This window comes from Acinonyx jubatus, chromosome D2 (assembly GCF_027475565.1).
Source record: "Acinonyx jubatus isolate Ajub_Pintada_27869175 chromosome D2, VMU_Ajub_asm_v1.0, whole genome shotgun sequence".
NCBI lineage: Eukaryota > Metazoa > Chordata > Mammalia > Carnivora > Felidae > Acinonyx > Acinonyx jubatus.
In genome coordinates this window covers 28,790,494-28,805,501 of record NC_069393.1, presented here as the reverse complement: position 1 = coordinate 28,805,501, position 15,008 = coordinate 28,790,494, and the positions used below count along the sequence as shown (strand labels likewise).

At 36.9% G+C, this 15,008-nt stretch overlaps 1 protein-coding gene across 8 annotated transcripts in view; it reads right to left on the bottom strand.

Moving 5' to 3' along the window:
- The window catches only part of TET1 (tet methylcytosine dioxygenase 1), a 134,511-nt gene that overhangs the window by 10,817 nt on the left and 108,686 nt on the right, over nt 1-15,008 (bottom strand). For 7 of the 8 annotated variants that reach the window (XM_053206879.1, XM_027062145.2, XM_027062146.2 and 4 more), the window contains 5 exons: nt 13,917-14,067; nt 13,494-13,580; nt 9,732-9,821; nt 7,164-7,301; nt 4,190-4,538 (listed from right to left, as the gene is read on the bottom strand). In XM_053206879.1, coding sequence (XP_053062854.1) covers nt 4,190-4,538; nt 7,164-7,301; nt 9,732-9,821; nt 13,494-13,580; nt 13,917-14,067 — 815 coding nt within the window. The remainder of the gene's footprint in view (nt 1-4,189; nt 4,539-7,163; nt 7,302-9,731; nt 9,822-13,493; nt 13,581-13,916; nt 14,068-15,008) is intronic. The other variant, XM_053206880.1, reaches the window with a different exon arrangement.

The following is a 15,008-nucleotide window of genomic DNA, read 5'->3' as shown; positions in this document are numbered from 1 at the left end:
GAGTTTGAGCCCCGCGTCGGGCTCTGTGCTGACAGCTCAGAGCCTGGAGCCTGTTTCAGATTCTGTGTCTCCCTCTCTCTGACCCTCCCCCGTTCATGCTCTGTCTCCCTCTGTCTCAAAAATAAATAAACGTTAAAAAAAAAATTAAAAAAAACACATAGCATGTAAAGATGCTACTGGGGAATGACACAAAGATAAAGTTGGTAGAAATGCTGTTTACAGGCAGTATGGAATCAGGTATGTGAATCTTAAAATAAATCCAAAATAAGTGTCTGTAAAATGGAGCTATATTCAAACAAACTTATCCTAATTCTCCCCATCTTGCCTCTTCACTATCTCTCTATTAAATTTTTCTTAGCCTTGTATAAATGCCTGCTCTGTCATTTCTCTCACCTTACAAAAAATAAATAAGCAAACTCTTGTTGTAAATATGAAAAAAATCAAACAAGTTAAGGAATACCCCGTAATTCTATAGTTGAGTAAAGTTGAATACAAATTCATGGTGTATTTTGTTCCCTCGGGCTCCTTGGAGAGATGGCTGAATTTATATATGGGGCAGTGTTATATAAAACAAGCCTGGAACATCGTGTTGGAAGCTAAGGAAACTATCAAAGGCAATCGAGGTCATGACAAAAAAAATTCAGAAGCCAGCATGATGGGTTTCTACTGATCAAAGATGGAACAATTTGAGGATTTTTTGGTTTCAATTTGAAGATTTTTAAAGCATTTTTCATATTTAGTTAGGAATAAAAACCCTATTTAATATGCACTGAAATATGAACTATAAATAATAACAAAAATACTAGTAATAAAATAATAAAAATTAAAAATTTTTGAGATCCCAAAGATACTAAATTAAAAAAAACTGAACACACTGGAAATTGCTTAGGAACTAACTTGTATTCTAAAAACCTGTGAATAAAGGCAAATAGCCAAGCATTTATTCTAATTTCCCTACATGAACCATATCTCAGCATTAACAAGTTATTGGTAAGGGCAATATTTCTTTGTAAAAGAAGATCAACCACCAAATGGAAGAATGGTGGACTTTGTTGCTGCTCATGTAATAAAGAATATAGAATATGAGGGCACCTGGGTGGCTCAGTCCGTTAAGCGCCCGACTTTGGTTCAGGTCATGATCACATGGTTCATGGGTTTGAACCCTGCGTCAGGCTCTGTGCTGACAGCTCAGAGCCTGGAGCCTGATTCGGATTCTGTGTTCCCTCTCTCTCTGCTCCTCTCCTGCTCGTGCTCTGTCTCTCTCTGTCTCTCAACAATAAACAAATAAAAAAAAAAAATATATATATATATATATACATATATACATATACATATATATATATATAGAATATGATATTAAGTGTTTCTAAAATGATTGGGTAAAAAGTTCATAGGGAATGTTATGATCAGTGATTCCTATTGACAACACCTGGACCATGGATCAGTCTTAACATCATAAAAAAGAGATATCACTGGACACTATATATTTCCTGATGTGAAGAAACAAGAGTGTTCAAATTGGACAGTGGTCTTTAAATAGTGTTTTTAAAGTGGAAGCTGAATTTGTCTCCACAGGACAATGGTTTTGGCTATATGAAAAAAAGAGAAAAGAAAAATTGGAAAAGCAAGCTTAAATAAAAAAGGTTTAGGAGACATATCAAATAACTATAACGTGTGACCTTGTTTGGATAATAATTTAAACAAAACAAAATGTGGGGCGCCTGGGTGTCTCGGTCGGTTAAGCATCCATCTTCGGCTCAGGTCATGATCTCAGTCTGTGAGTTCGAGCCCCGCGTCAGGCTCTGTGCTGACAGCTCAGAGCCTGGGGCCTGCTTCGGATTCTGTGTCTCCCTCTCTCTCTGCCCCTCCCCTGCTCATGCTCTGCCTCTCTCTGTCTCAAAAATAAATAAAAACATTAAAAAAAATGTTTTTAAACAAAACAAAATGAAAAACAAAAGAAAAATCATTTAGGAGAAAAATGGAGCATGTTTTTGGTTTTGTTTTGAAGTAGGCACCATGCCATACCTATGTGGGGCTTGAACTCACGACCCTGAGATCAAGAGTCAGGTGGTTCTCCTACCGAGTCACAAAGGCACCCCAAACGGAGCAATTTGAACATTGATTGGTATGAAAACAATATTTGATTTGTTTGTTTTAGGTATTGTGGTTATAAAAATTACTTATTGTTTAATGACATACTGATGAAGTAATTGATAAGATAATATGATGTGAGTTCTGCAATTTATTATTGAGGGAAGTGAGATTCATTAAATAATTCACTCACTCTATACCTTTAAAACATTTTTCCATTTAAGAAAAAAACCTCTCAACCTTTAAAACTTCACTGCATTCAACTGATTCCCTTTATAACCAAGCACAAGAATCTCTCCATTTCTCTCCCATTTTGCCAGCAATCTACTTCAATAATGCTCAAGCAGGACCTCCCACCTCCTGTAAAACTCAGAGTGAAACTTCAGTTTTCATCTCACTTGACATGGTTGATCACTCCCTCCTTGAAACACTGCATATACTCTTAGAGTTCCATTAATACCTCACCAGACCTTCCAAGACTGTGTTCATCTCTGAAGCCTGTACAAATTGGGAATTCCCAGGACTTCTCGTTCTACCTCCTTTAGTTCTCTGTGATTTCATTTACTCTCAGGCTTTGAAATTCTATCTCTATGCAGCTGACTTCCTAAGTTATACCTCCAGCCAAAATCTTTTCTTTGAACTACACTCTTATTCAACTGTTTACCTAACGGTTATCTGACAGGTGTCTTAAACTTGACAGGTCCAGAAGTGAGCTTCTGATCTCCCTCAGAATTTGTTCTTTCCCATTTCTCATGATTCTTGGTGATTTCCCCATCTTTCCAGTCACTCCAGACCAATAACACCAGGGTAAACAGTGAGACTTTTTTTGTCCACAATCCAGATTTTTCAGAAATCCTGTTGACTCTACCTTGAAAACAGATCCAGAACCAGGCATCTCTCATGTCCTCATTAGCCAGTCTGGTTCAAGCTCCATCACCTTTTTCTTGAGCTGTTAGGATGTAGCCTCTTCTTTACCATTACCCTACTTTTCTGTTCTGTCTACTGGTTTCTAGTTCAACCCAGTAAGCAGAATGTTAAGTTTGAGTCACATCATACACCATCTCTGTTTTTTTTAAGACTTTACTTTTAAGTAACCTCACACCCAACGTGGGCTTGAACTTACAACCTCAAGATCAATAGTAAAATGCTCCACCAAATGAGCGAGCCAGGTGCCCCAGCCCCTCTCTATTCTGAAATCTCCAGTAGCCTTCCTTTCACTCACTAAATGCTGATATCTTTACAGCAGCCAACAAAGCCCGAGATGAAACGCTCCAACACCCCTCTTCCTTCTCCAATATATTTCTTACTCCTCTCCCCATTTCATGCTCTGCTTCAGCCACACTGGCCTCTTTGCTTGCATAAAGTATTCAAGGTAACCTCTTGTCCCCTGATCTTTACATTTGCCATTTCCTCTGTGTAGAATGCTATTTCTCCCAATAAAAACACTAAGGGTTCTTATTGGCCTAAGGACTTTACTCAAATGCTCCATTCTCAACAAATAGCTTTCTGACAACCATATCCAAATAGAATTCTCTCACAGAGCTCTCTCTCCTCTTTCACTGCTCACTTTCCAACACCCAGAACAGCACAAAGTGGTACTCAGTAATATTTGTTGACTGGATTACTTGTATTTGATGCTAAATGTGACCAAGGAAGACTTCAAGGAAGTGATGTCATTTCCCATGTTCCAAGAAGGAGTAGGGCTTCAAAGTAGATGGGACCAAACAAGAAAAACAGGTTTCTGTTTGTTTTCTTAAAGCATAAATAGAAAAAATACCAAGAAATACTGATGGGTCACTTTTTTGTTGACTTTTAGTTTTGGAAAGTATGTAGAAATTGTGTACATGTATGGATTCAGTGTCTTATTTTGAACTCTAAAGCAACATGTATTAGAAACAAGTGAGATTTAAGAATAATTACCTAAATGAATTAACATCTGATCTAAAGTTGTTTTTTGCTGTGTTTTGTTTTCATAATGCCTCATTCCTAAGAGAGCAGCAAGGATAAAGGACAGGGGAAGTGGGGTGCAAAGGAAAGTCCCAACACTTTGGCTAGTGGGAGTTGTGCACAGAGACTCAGCAGCATCCATAGGCCTCACCTAAAAGCGACAGCGATGAAGCCTTGCTATTGTTTGTGGTCGAGTTATTCTTCCGCTTGATTCGAGAAATGAATTTCTTCTCCACAGCTCTTATCTTATGTGCAAGAACTTCTGTCATCATTGCTGCCCTTTTCTTCCCAGAACGAGGAACAGGCTGAGTGAAACGTGTTCTTTTTTTACGGCGGGGTGTGAGCACCTCGATGGCCCCAGATTTGATCTTGGCTTCCATTCCTTCACTAGAGCCAAACTCATCTGTGTCTGAGAGTTTGTAGAGCGGTAGCACATGCAGCTGCTCATCTTGAGGAATAACCCCCAAGGAGCGATTATCCTCTCGTGTTAAAGTACAAACCTGACAGAAAGAAAACATGAAATAGGTCCTGCACATTCAGAGTCATTTCTACCTTCTAATTGTTGCCACTGTGAAAGGGATCTATGTTCCCATTTTATGTTCCATTGGTTCCTGCTGGTATATTAATTTTGCACAACTAATATGCATCAAGCCACTCAACATTCTTCAATTCTAGTAATTTATCAATTATCTGTAAGCAGACCAGCATACTTTTGAGTTGATCTTATAAGTACATATTATGCACGTTTATGTATTTTATAATATTTATAATTTTTATTTATTTTTGAGAGAGAGAAAGAGACAGAGAGAGAGAGCAGGGGAGGGGCAGAGAGACCGTATCATAGGTAGGCTCTGCGCCATCAGCACAGAGCCTGAGGTGGGGCTTGAACCCATGGATTGTGAGCTCATGACCTGAGCGAAAACCAAGAGCCAGACACTAAACTGAGCCACTGAGGTGCTTGTTTAAAAATTTTTTAAATGTTTATTTCTTTATTTTTGAGAATATAATATTTTTAAAAAGTAAACTCTGTTGGGGTGCCTGGGTAGCTCTGTTGGTTAAGCATCCGACTTTGGCTCAGGTCACGATCGCATGGTTCATGGGTTCAAGCCCCACATGGGGCTTTGCCCAGACAGTGCAGAGCCTGCTTGGGATTCTCTCTCTCTTTCTTTCTCTGCCCCTTGCCCATTTGCACTCTCTCCCTCTCAAAGTGAATACATAAAACTGAAAACAAAACAAAACAAAACAAAACCACACAAGTAAACTCTATCCCCGATGTGGGCTTGAACTCATGACAAAAAGATCAACAGTTGCATGCTCTACTGGCTGAGTCAGCCAGGCACTCCTGTAATATTTTAAATACTAGGTCTTTTTGTTATATTTCATCTTACTCCATTGTCCAAGTTAAGGAATGTTTACTGGACTGTCCACAGCTTTCATACTAAATATTAACTATTAAGATATTATTTTAGCCTATATATTACCATATTTCTTAACTATTTAAATAATGACACATTCATTGGGTAGAGGGGGATTACTTATGAAAAATTTCCAGATTGTAAGGTTGACAGAACTTGATGAATACAGATGGTAAAGAAAGATAAACTTAGTTTTATTTTCTCAGTATCTACAGTCATGTTTACCGGCAAGACTTGAAATACTAAAGTCTCTTGGGTGTAATTTGTGAATAATTTAAAGTAATCATGTTAAAAATTAGACTCTTAAAAAAAATTAGACTCTTGCATCAATAAATGTTTAAGCGATTTATTTGTTCACCGGGACTCTAAGAAGGGGCCGAGGAGACAAGATACAAGGAGCATAATTAGAAAGACTGAGGCAGCAGACAGGGAGGCAAGTGAGTTGGTAGCTGAAGGTCAAGATTCCAGGGTTTCAGAAATGCAGAACTTTGGAGTCAGGGCAAGTTCTAGGTACAAGCCTCATTGCATGAGCAATGACAGCAGAGGAGAAGAGGCCACACTGAATGATACACAAGAGAAGCACAAGAAGAAGAGGAACCAAAATCCAGTTTGACTGAACCTAATTCACCCTGATCATGGATACTGTGTCATGAAGCAATTCAAGTAAAGTGACTAGCCAAGCACTAGCCAAGCAGTGACAACGAACCACACTGTGGCCACGATTCACCTGGACAGATTTCTACTATTTCAACTTTGAAAATAACATTTGTCTCAAAGACTATAGTCAACGACAGTGGAGAGGAATGATAATGCAAAAAAAAAAATTTTTTTTGGCTCCTTAATTCTATCAGTCATAGACTTCACTGGCTAAACAAGGAGGGAAGGCTGCCTTTTGACGGATTAGATTGTGTCCTTCTAGTCACAGTGTAAGGGACTGTAGCTATGTCTTTCTTATATGGGGCCAACCAGACTGGTGTCATGCAAAAACAGAGGAAATCACTCCATATTAATCTCTTGTTTTACTAGGTGAGGAGATAATGACTTGAACCAAATCCATTCCATTTAAAAAAGACAACTGTGTGATTTTTCTCAGGGTCTTTTACCTAATTTAAGTATTTCTTAATTGACTTCACGCTATGGGCGTACAATTCTTTTCATGGCTGTAAACATAAGTATGAGCACTGAAATGCAAATATTTCTGATAATTCTGGAATATTAATGAACTTTATACATACATACTGGTATTAAGAACAAACATACATTCGGGATAATTCCATCACAAAAACCCTTTGGTACCCAGAAGGCAAAAAAAGAGAACCGATAAATTGCTTAACTTCCTACCTATCAGTTTGAGAGCATACAAGAGTGCTCCTACCTGCTAGCAAACACACCACAATTAAATATAAGGTTCAAGACCTTCAAAAAATATTTAAGGCCAGTTCTGTAACTTTGTGGAAGGACTTGGACAATAACGTAAATGCTATTGATGTATATACTATGTGAGACAGAACATAAAATATGATTTTTAAAATTTAATCCATCTCTGCACCCAACGTGGGACTGGAACCCATGATATTGAGAACAAGAGTCATGCGCTCCTCTGACGGAGTCAGCCTGGGGCCCCTAAAATAAAATTTTTAACAGTAATCATATTCAGCCTAACCACACAGAGATGGAGCTTTTAGAATCAAAAGCCATCTATGTACATACCACAGTGCTTCCATTATTCATGTTGTGAATGTCCCTGTGGGGATGGGCACAGAAGTCTAGGCAAGCAGTGACCCCAGAGAAAGGACGACCCTCTTTGCTGCCAAGCCGACATTCTCGGGCAACATGTTCATATTCTACCTAAAAAAGAAATGTATGACACACAGTTGTGAGAGACAGGAAGAATCACCTTCAGTAAAGAATAAAAGTCACTTCCTGACCAGGCTCTTACACTAATGACACATTGCAATTTCAGATATTTATGACCATAGTGCGTTAAAGTAGTGGATGTGTAGCTCAGAAACATTCAGGAGGAAGAGTCTGATAGTACACAAAGTAAAATGCAAATCCCTGGCTGTGACTGATGGTAGGATGATAAAAATACCTGCTGCTGGTGAATAAACAAGCAGAGCAAGCCTAATTTATTCCATTAGGAAGAGAGACGAACATAGTGCATTAATTATGTGGGAAGAGTCCTCAAGGTCTATAAATATACATGTATTCATAAACCAGTATAAAAAATGAATTTATAACTATTTTATTTTATTGTTATTATTAATTTTTTAAAGTAGGCTTCAGGCAGGGCTCCAACTTAAGACCCTGAGATCAAGAGTCAGACGCTTAAGCGACTGAACCACCCATGTGTCCCTATAACTCTTTTTAAAATGAAAAGTTGAATTTAACAGAAAGGATGCTATTCATGACAATACAAATAAAGATTTAAGAAATATAGACCATAGGTCTCTGGTTATGTTTAAGATAAAAAGATATTGGCGTGCCTGGGTAAATACACACAATGAAATGCTATTGAGCCTTAAAATGGAATGAAATTCTATGGTGCCTGGGTGGCTCAGTCAGTTAAGCATCTAACTTTGGTTCAGGGCATGATCTCACGGTTTGTGGGTTCAAGCCCCGCGTAGGGCTCTGTGCTGACAGCTTGGAGCCTGGAGCTTGCTTTGGATTCTGTGTCTCCCTCTCTCTCTCTGCCCTTCCCCAACTCTCTCTCTCTCGGTTCCTGAGTTTGAGCCTTGCATTGGGCTCTCTGCTGTCAGTGCAGAGCACACTTTGGATCCTCTCTCTGCACCTCCCCCAGTCTCGCAGACTCTGTCAAAAATAAACAAACTTTTACAAGATATTTACACGTATTTTCCACCTTGTGATGACTGCACACGTGTGTATTGCAAAAGGATTGCCACAGGAAGGTTAGGTAACATCTCAATCCCTTAACACTACGAGGTTTATTTTGTGTGTGTAGTGATAATTGAAGATCTCTTAAAAACTTGTAAGTATATAATATAGTATTGTTAATTAAATTATAGCCTCAATGTTGTGCAATAGATGCCCAGATTGTATTTATCTTATAGCTAGCTGGAAGTTTGTACCCTCTGATCAACTCCCTGCTTCCCTCAACCCTCATTTCTTTTCTTTTATTTTTTTAAATTTATTTATTTTGAGAGAGAAGGAGAGAGAGAGAAAGGGGGAGAGAGAGGGGGAGAGAGAGAGAGAATGATTGGGAGAGAGGCAGAGAAAGGGAGAGAGAGAATCCCAAGCAAGCTCCATGCCTGTAGCACAGAGCCCAACATGGGGCTCGAACCACAAACTGGGAGATCGTGACCTAAGCCAATATCAAGAGTCAGACATTCAACTAGCTTAGCCACCCAGGTGCTCCTACTTTAATTTGTGGATGATGTCCTTTGAAGCACAAAATTTTAAAATTTTGAATTTTTTTCAGTTGTCCTTAATAGAACCTTCAGCAAAGTGTTTAATAGAAATGGTGAGAGTAGATATTCTTTTTTTTTTTTTTTTTAAAGTTTATTTCTTTATTTTGCAGAGGGTGGGGGGCAGAGACAAAATTCCAAGCAGGCTCCACACTGTCAGCCCACCTCAGGGCTCAATCACAAAAACCATGAGGTCATGACCTGAGCGGAAGTTAAGAATCAGAGGATCAACTGACTAAGCAACTCAGGCACCCTGAGAGTAGATATTCTTGTCCTGTTCCACATATAAAGCAAAAAATGTTTTAGTCTTTTATCATGATTATGATATTAGCTGTGGGTTGTTATAGATGTCCTGTATCAGGTTGAGCCAATTCACTTCTATTTCTATTTTGATGACTGTTTTAATCATGAAAGTGTTAGCTTTTGTCAAATGTCTTTATACAGAGAGATTATGTGGTTTTTGTCATTTGTTCTATTAATATATTTAGTATACTGGACTGATGAATTTTCTTGTGTAGAATCAATCATGCATTTCTGCTTTTATAAATTATATTTCTAGAAATAACCAGAATTCTGTCACTCTGGAATTTTAATTTAATTCAACTGTCATAACAGGAAGTTTTTAAAGACAGATAAATATACATATTTTTTTAATTAAAAAAATAGAAAAAAGTTTTTCTTTACAGTAATCTCTACACCCAATGTGGGGCTTGAACTCACAACCCTGAGATCAAGAGCCACATGTTCTGCCATCTGAGCCAGCTAGGCACCCCCAGGCTAGATAATTTTTGAAGTTGTTCTATAAAGATAGATAACCATGTTCAAGAGTACTGCATCTGGTCCCCAAACATACCTGGTTTTGGTAAGCAACTGGAGCATACTGCTTATAAATTGGAGCTAATCGTGTAGCCAAACTCTGTAAATTATCTTCAAGGTTTTTTTCCTATAGGAAAAGACAGTCCATAAAAGTTGTTTCATAATGACATACAAGTTTTAGGTGTGTGAAAAAGAGTCATAAATCATTGCTGATGTGTGGTTGATGCACAATTCATACTTACCCTAATAAAAGAGATATCACAGAAAATAAAATGGGTTGTTTTTTTATAAAATTGAAAGCCTTAGTCATTGTTATGGTTTAACTATGTTGTAAGTGAGTTAGAAATGTAAATGGTGTTAGAGATAAGGTGTAAAACTGCTCACGTTGCTAAATATAAATACAAGAACCGTATTTTATATTTATTTAGCAGTACTGGGCACTTAAATCAAGTAGGACTGTAAGGAGCCTTGACACCATATCAAGAATCTGGATTGCTACTGATGGAAGAAACATGGAAGACTTTTCAAAGGAGAACAGTCTTTCACAAGAGTCTCCATTAAAAATGTCACTGATGACAGTATGAGGTATCCAACACAAAAGGAGAATTTGGAAACAATAGTTGAAAGAGCACTGTGATAATTTTTCAGAGAGGATTGTATTCTAAATCAAATCAAAGACTTGATAAATGACCAGTCACATCCAAGGAAGACTATGGAAGGGAAACTGAGAGCAAGGATGAAAGGAAGCATTAAGGAAGCTCAAGGCTTCTGCTTCATTTCAGATTTGATGGATGCCAAGAACACAGAAAGACCTTCATGTGGATACGTATCAGATTATAAAAGCCAAAGCCACACACAGTATAGACATAGGAAGTTAATTCTTTTTCTTTTCTTTTTTTAAAGTAGGCTCCACAACCAGCATGGAGCCCAATGTGGGTTTTGAACTCACGACCCTGAGATGAAGACCTGAGCTGCAATCAAGAGTCAGACACGTAAACGACTGAGCCACCCACCTGCCCCAGGAAGTTAATTCTTGGGTGCCTTTAACAAACCCCAATTTGAGCAACTGAAAAGCATCAGTGGTAATAACCTTTTTTGTTTCCTACTGATTTAGGTTGATTCTTTCACTGAAAAAGAAATTTATCTATTTGGCATATATTTAAATTACTGTGTTCCTTTCATCTGTTTTCTTACATATGTGAAACTTAATATAGCTTAATAAATATCGTCAGGAAAGTCAGGACCCTCCTTTAAAAAACTTCCTGACTATACTCACCCATTAATTATTTCATTTATTTGAAGAAAACTTCACAATTGTGATTTAAGTACCTATTGAAAATATTTTGATTATGTTTTGTAACACCTAAATATTAAGTGGAGTAATTGTGTTTTACTACTGGTAGATAATGAATTCACAAAGAGTATCAGAAGTTAGACCGAGTATATGGTCATCAGGAAATATTTATTGTGTGGAAATGTTGAAATAAATTAGGCCCACAGAAATTAAATAAAGCTTATATAGGTGATCATTACAAATGTAAGTCTCATTATTCATAATGTAAGGATCTTGACACTCTGTTTCATTAGAACAAATGTGTTTGTCAGATATAGAGGTTTCTTCATATCAGGTCCTAACATGTCAGGGCTCAAGCCTATATTCCTCTTCTCTTTTCATCCTAAACCTGATCTCTAGGACTGTCATATCCACATCTGTGGTTATAATTACTATCTGGACAAGAAATCACACTTGAGCTTCAGATTGTTATTATTGACCTGACATCCCCACTTGGATTTACCATAGAAATCTCTCACCCAGTGGTTCCAAACTGAATTCATAATCTGCCTTTTTGAAACCTTATGTCAAGAAATAGCACTACCATCTGATTATGAAAACCTTTCCAGACTACCACTATCCACTATGTCCTCTGTCACAACCAATTCCAAGTTACTATTATCCCTTCTCTGGACTATTCTTTTTTTCTTTTTTTTAAATGTTTATTTATTTCTGAGAGAGAGAGAGAGAGAGAGAGAGAGAGTGTGAAAGGGAGAGGGGCAGAAAGAGAGGGAGACACAGAATCCGAAGCCAACTCCAGGCTCTGAGCTGTCAGCACAGAGCCTGATGTAGGGATTGAACTCACAAACCGCAAGACCATGACCTCAGCCCAAAGTTGGAAGCTTAACTGACTGAGCCTCCCAGGTGCACTTGGACTATTTATTCTTAAAGCTAGCTCAACTTGCTAAACACACTCTTCAACAATTTTAATACATTATTCAAAGAGCAGCTAAAGAGACCCCTTTGAAAGACAAGGGTAATTGTACCACTATTCTCATTAAAACCCTTCAATGATTTTCCAAAATGTTTGACATATAAGGCCACTGCATTCACCTTACTCTCTCTTGCCTGCTGAGCTTCATACTGGCCTTCTGTCAGTTCCTGGAATGAGAAATGCTTCTTCCTGTATTATAAGCACTATATAGATATTACTCATTATTTATAAAGACCATAGAAAAAGATCATGATTCATATAATATTATTATGTTGTAGAATAAAAATGTAACACTCATGTCAATACTCTGATGTATTTATACACAGGCAGTTTCATCATAAGATATTTGTAAAGAAAAGTGATTAATTTTAAGGGAGAATGGACATCACATTATCAAGTGTTCTTATGTTTGAACATAGCACCTTTCCATGATCAGGTATAGCCTTTAGTAAATTTTATCATTTTCTCCCTAGAGGTCTAATACACTTCTTCGATTTTTAAATGTAAGCTCTACACCCAATGGGGCTTCAACTCATGACCCTAAGATCTAGAGTTGCACACTCTTGAGACTGAGCCAGCCAGGTGCCGCTAACATACTTATTAGATTTCTTCTAAGGTATTTTATCTGCAAATGATAGTTCTTTCACTAAAATCATTTACATGTTTTATTGCAACAGACAGGAACTCTAAAAAAATGCTAAATAATTCCACTTACCTCTTTAAAGGGATCATTATTAATTCTGAGGTTCTTGGAAAGATGATATATTCACCTTATTATGGCTATAATTGAGAATCATTCCTGCTGTTGTATTTTGTGTTTCCTATTTATCTTGTATTCTAATGACTTTTAAAAATCCTTTTGCTGATTTATGTATAGGTTGTCTTCCTTAGAAAGATTTTTTTCCCCACACTACTTTAAAATGCAAAAATTCTATTTAAATTCATCTAAAAAAATTTTAAACATATGCTTTCTTAAATATATGTTTTTCTGACAAATTCTAGAGCAGTGTTTTCCAAGCTGTGGGTCATGACTCAGTAGAGGGCTATGAAGTCAATTTAGTAAGTCACATCTAACAAAGAACAATGAAATTTTATAAAAAGTATTGTAGTGAATACCAGTGATCCTTTGCTATAATTAAATTAGATATTAAGTTTTTAATATTTTAATATCTTCTCTAACATATAAGATGAAGTATTATTTACTGAAGGTTTTGTTTTAATTATTTACTTGCATATATCTATTGTATAGCAGTTTATAATATAAAATGTTTTTTATTCTTGGTCACAGCTCAAAGTTTGAAAAACACTGATCTTAGAGTTAATTGGTATCTAAATCATCTCCACTCCAAACAAAGCATAAAACATCACCACATTTAGTTCCTGTAGGTGCCCCACCCCCTCCCAGTGCCTACCCACCCTTGAGCTGGTAAGAGTATGGAATTATACTTATCGGTTGTTATTTTAATTTAAAAAAATGTAAGTACTCAACTTATTTAAACTTAACAGTAAGGTTGACTAATTTCTTTGCTCACCATGGCCTCGTGTCCCGGACAGATTGGTTCCGGTTTCATATATCTTCTTTCTGGATTACGTCCTTTAGTAATTCTTTCATAGTAGTTCTGTGGGTAGTAAACTTTCTGAGTCTTTGAAATGTTGGCAAATGGTTTTATTTATTTTTCCTACTTTGGCTGGGTATAAAATTCTAGGTTCTTTGAACAATTATTGTCTCTGGGGTTTGGGGAGAAGGAGGAGGGAGCCAGGGACAGTGGTAATTTGGGCTCAGAGATGAAGACTTTACCTAATTTATTGAGAATTTTAAACTATTTACATATATATATTCTTACTGTTTTTTCCACTACTTCTAAAATATTTAATTGTTTTACTATTTAAAAAACATTTTAAGGAATGTACTTATAAACTCATTGTGAAATTTAAAAGTAAAAAAGGGCACTTACGTGTAAGGGAGAGCTTGGATCAATTCTAAATCTTCTAGGGCTTGGGCTTCTACCAAATTTACATCCATTGAAATACATACTCCAGGAACAACCAAAAGAGAAGGAAGCTCCACAAGTCTCTGGATCAATTCCTTGACATGTACAGGTACGACTGTAAGATGATAATTGCAAGGGAATGAACTGATAAAGCGGGCCAATACCTCAGAAAGAACATTTCAGATTCCTATCATTTTAGAAGTATAGATGACTAATGAATTGATTTTAACACATCTATTTTATTACTGATTATACCTTAAGTAGTGTTGACAACCCAAAGCTAAATGCCCTTGAATATAGGCCAATTTTTAACTAAAATGTTTGCTCACGATTGGAAATCCAAATAAATAGCAATAAACTATACAGAAATATACATATGGATATGTCCAAGGAGAGGAAATAAAGAATCTAGATTTTAATCTTGGATCTGTTCCCTATCAGATGTGAAAATTAGAGTATCTCATTAGCTCTTTGGACTTTAGCTCCTTCATCTATAAACTGACATTGATATAATTCTCTGAGGATTGACAGTGGATAAGATATTTTGCATGTGAGATCACTCTCAATTTTAATGAAGGTCTTTATTAGGGCGCCTGGGTGGCTCAGTTGGTTAAGCATTGGACTCTTGATTTCGGCTAAGGTCATTATCTTGCAGTTTGTGAGTTCAAGCCCCATGTCGGGCTCACTGCTGTCAGTCTGTCAGTGCAGTACCTGCTTCAGATCCTCTGTCCCCTCTTCTCTGCCCTTCCTCCACTCGCATTCTCTCTCTCAAAAAATAAATAAAATATTAAAAAAAAAACCCATTAAAAAGTCTTCATTAAGGTTATAAATGAAAAAATTGAACTGAAAGTAATTTGGTTGTTTTATCACATTGGGGGCATTTCTGAGGTCCTAACACACCCAATAGTAAGGATGACAGTGATTACAATATTCATACAAAGATATGAAACCAAGGAGGTAAAAAGCACTCTTTGGTTTCTAATTGCATAATCCTCAAAACTTGAATAGTATGTGCATAGTTCTTACGTAATGATAAAAAATACAAACAAAAACACA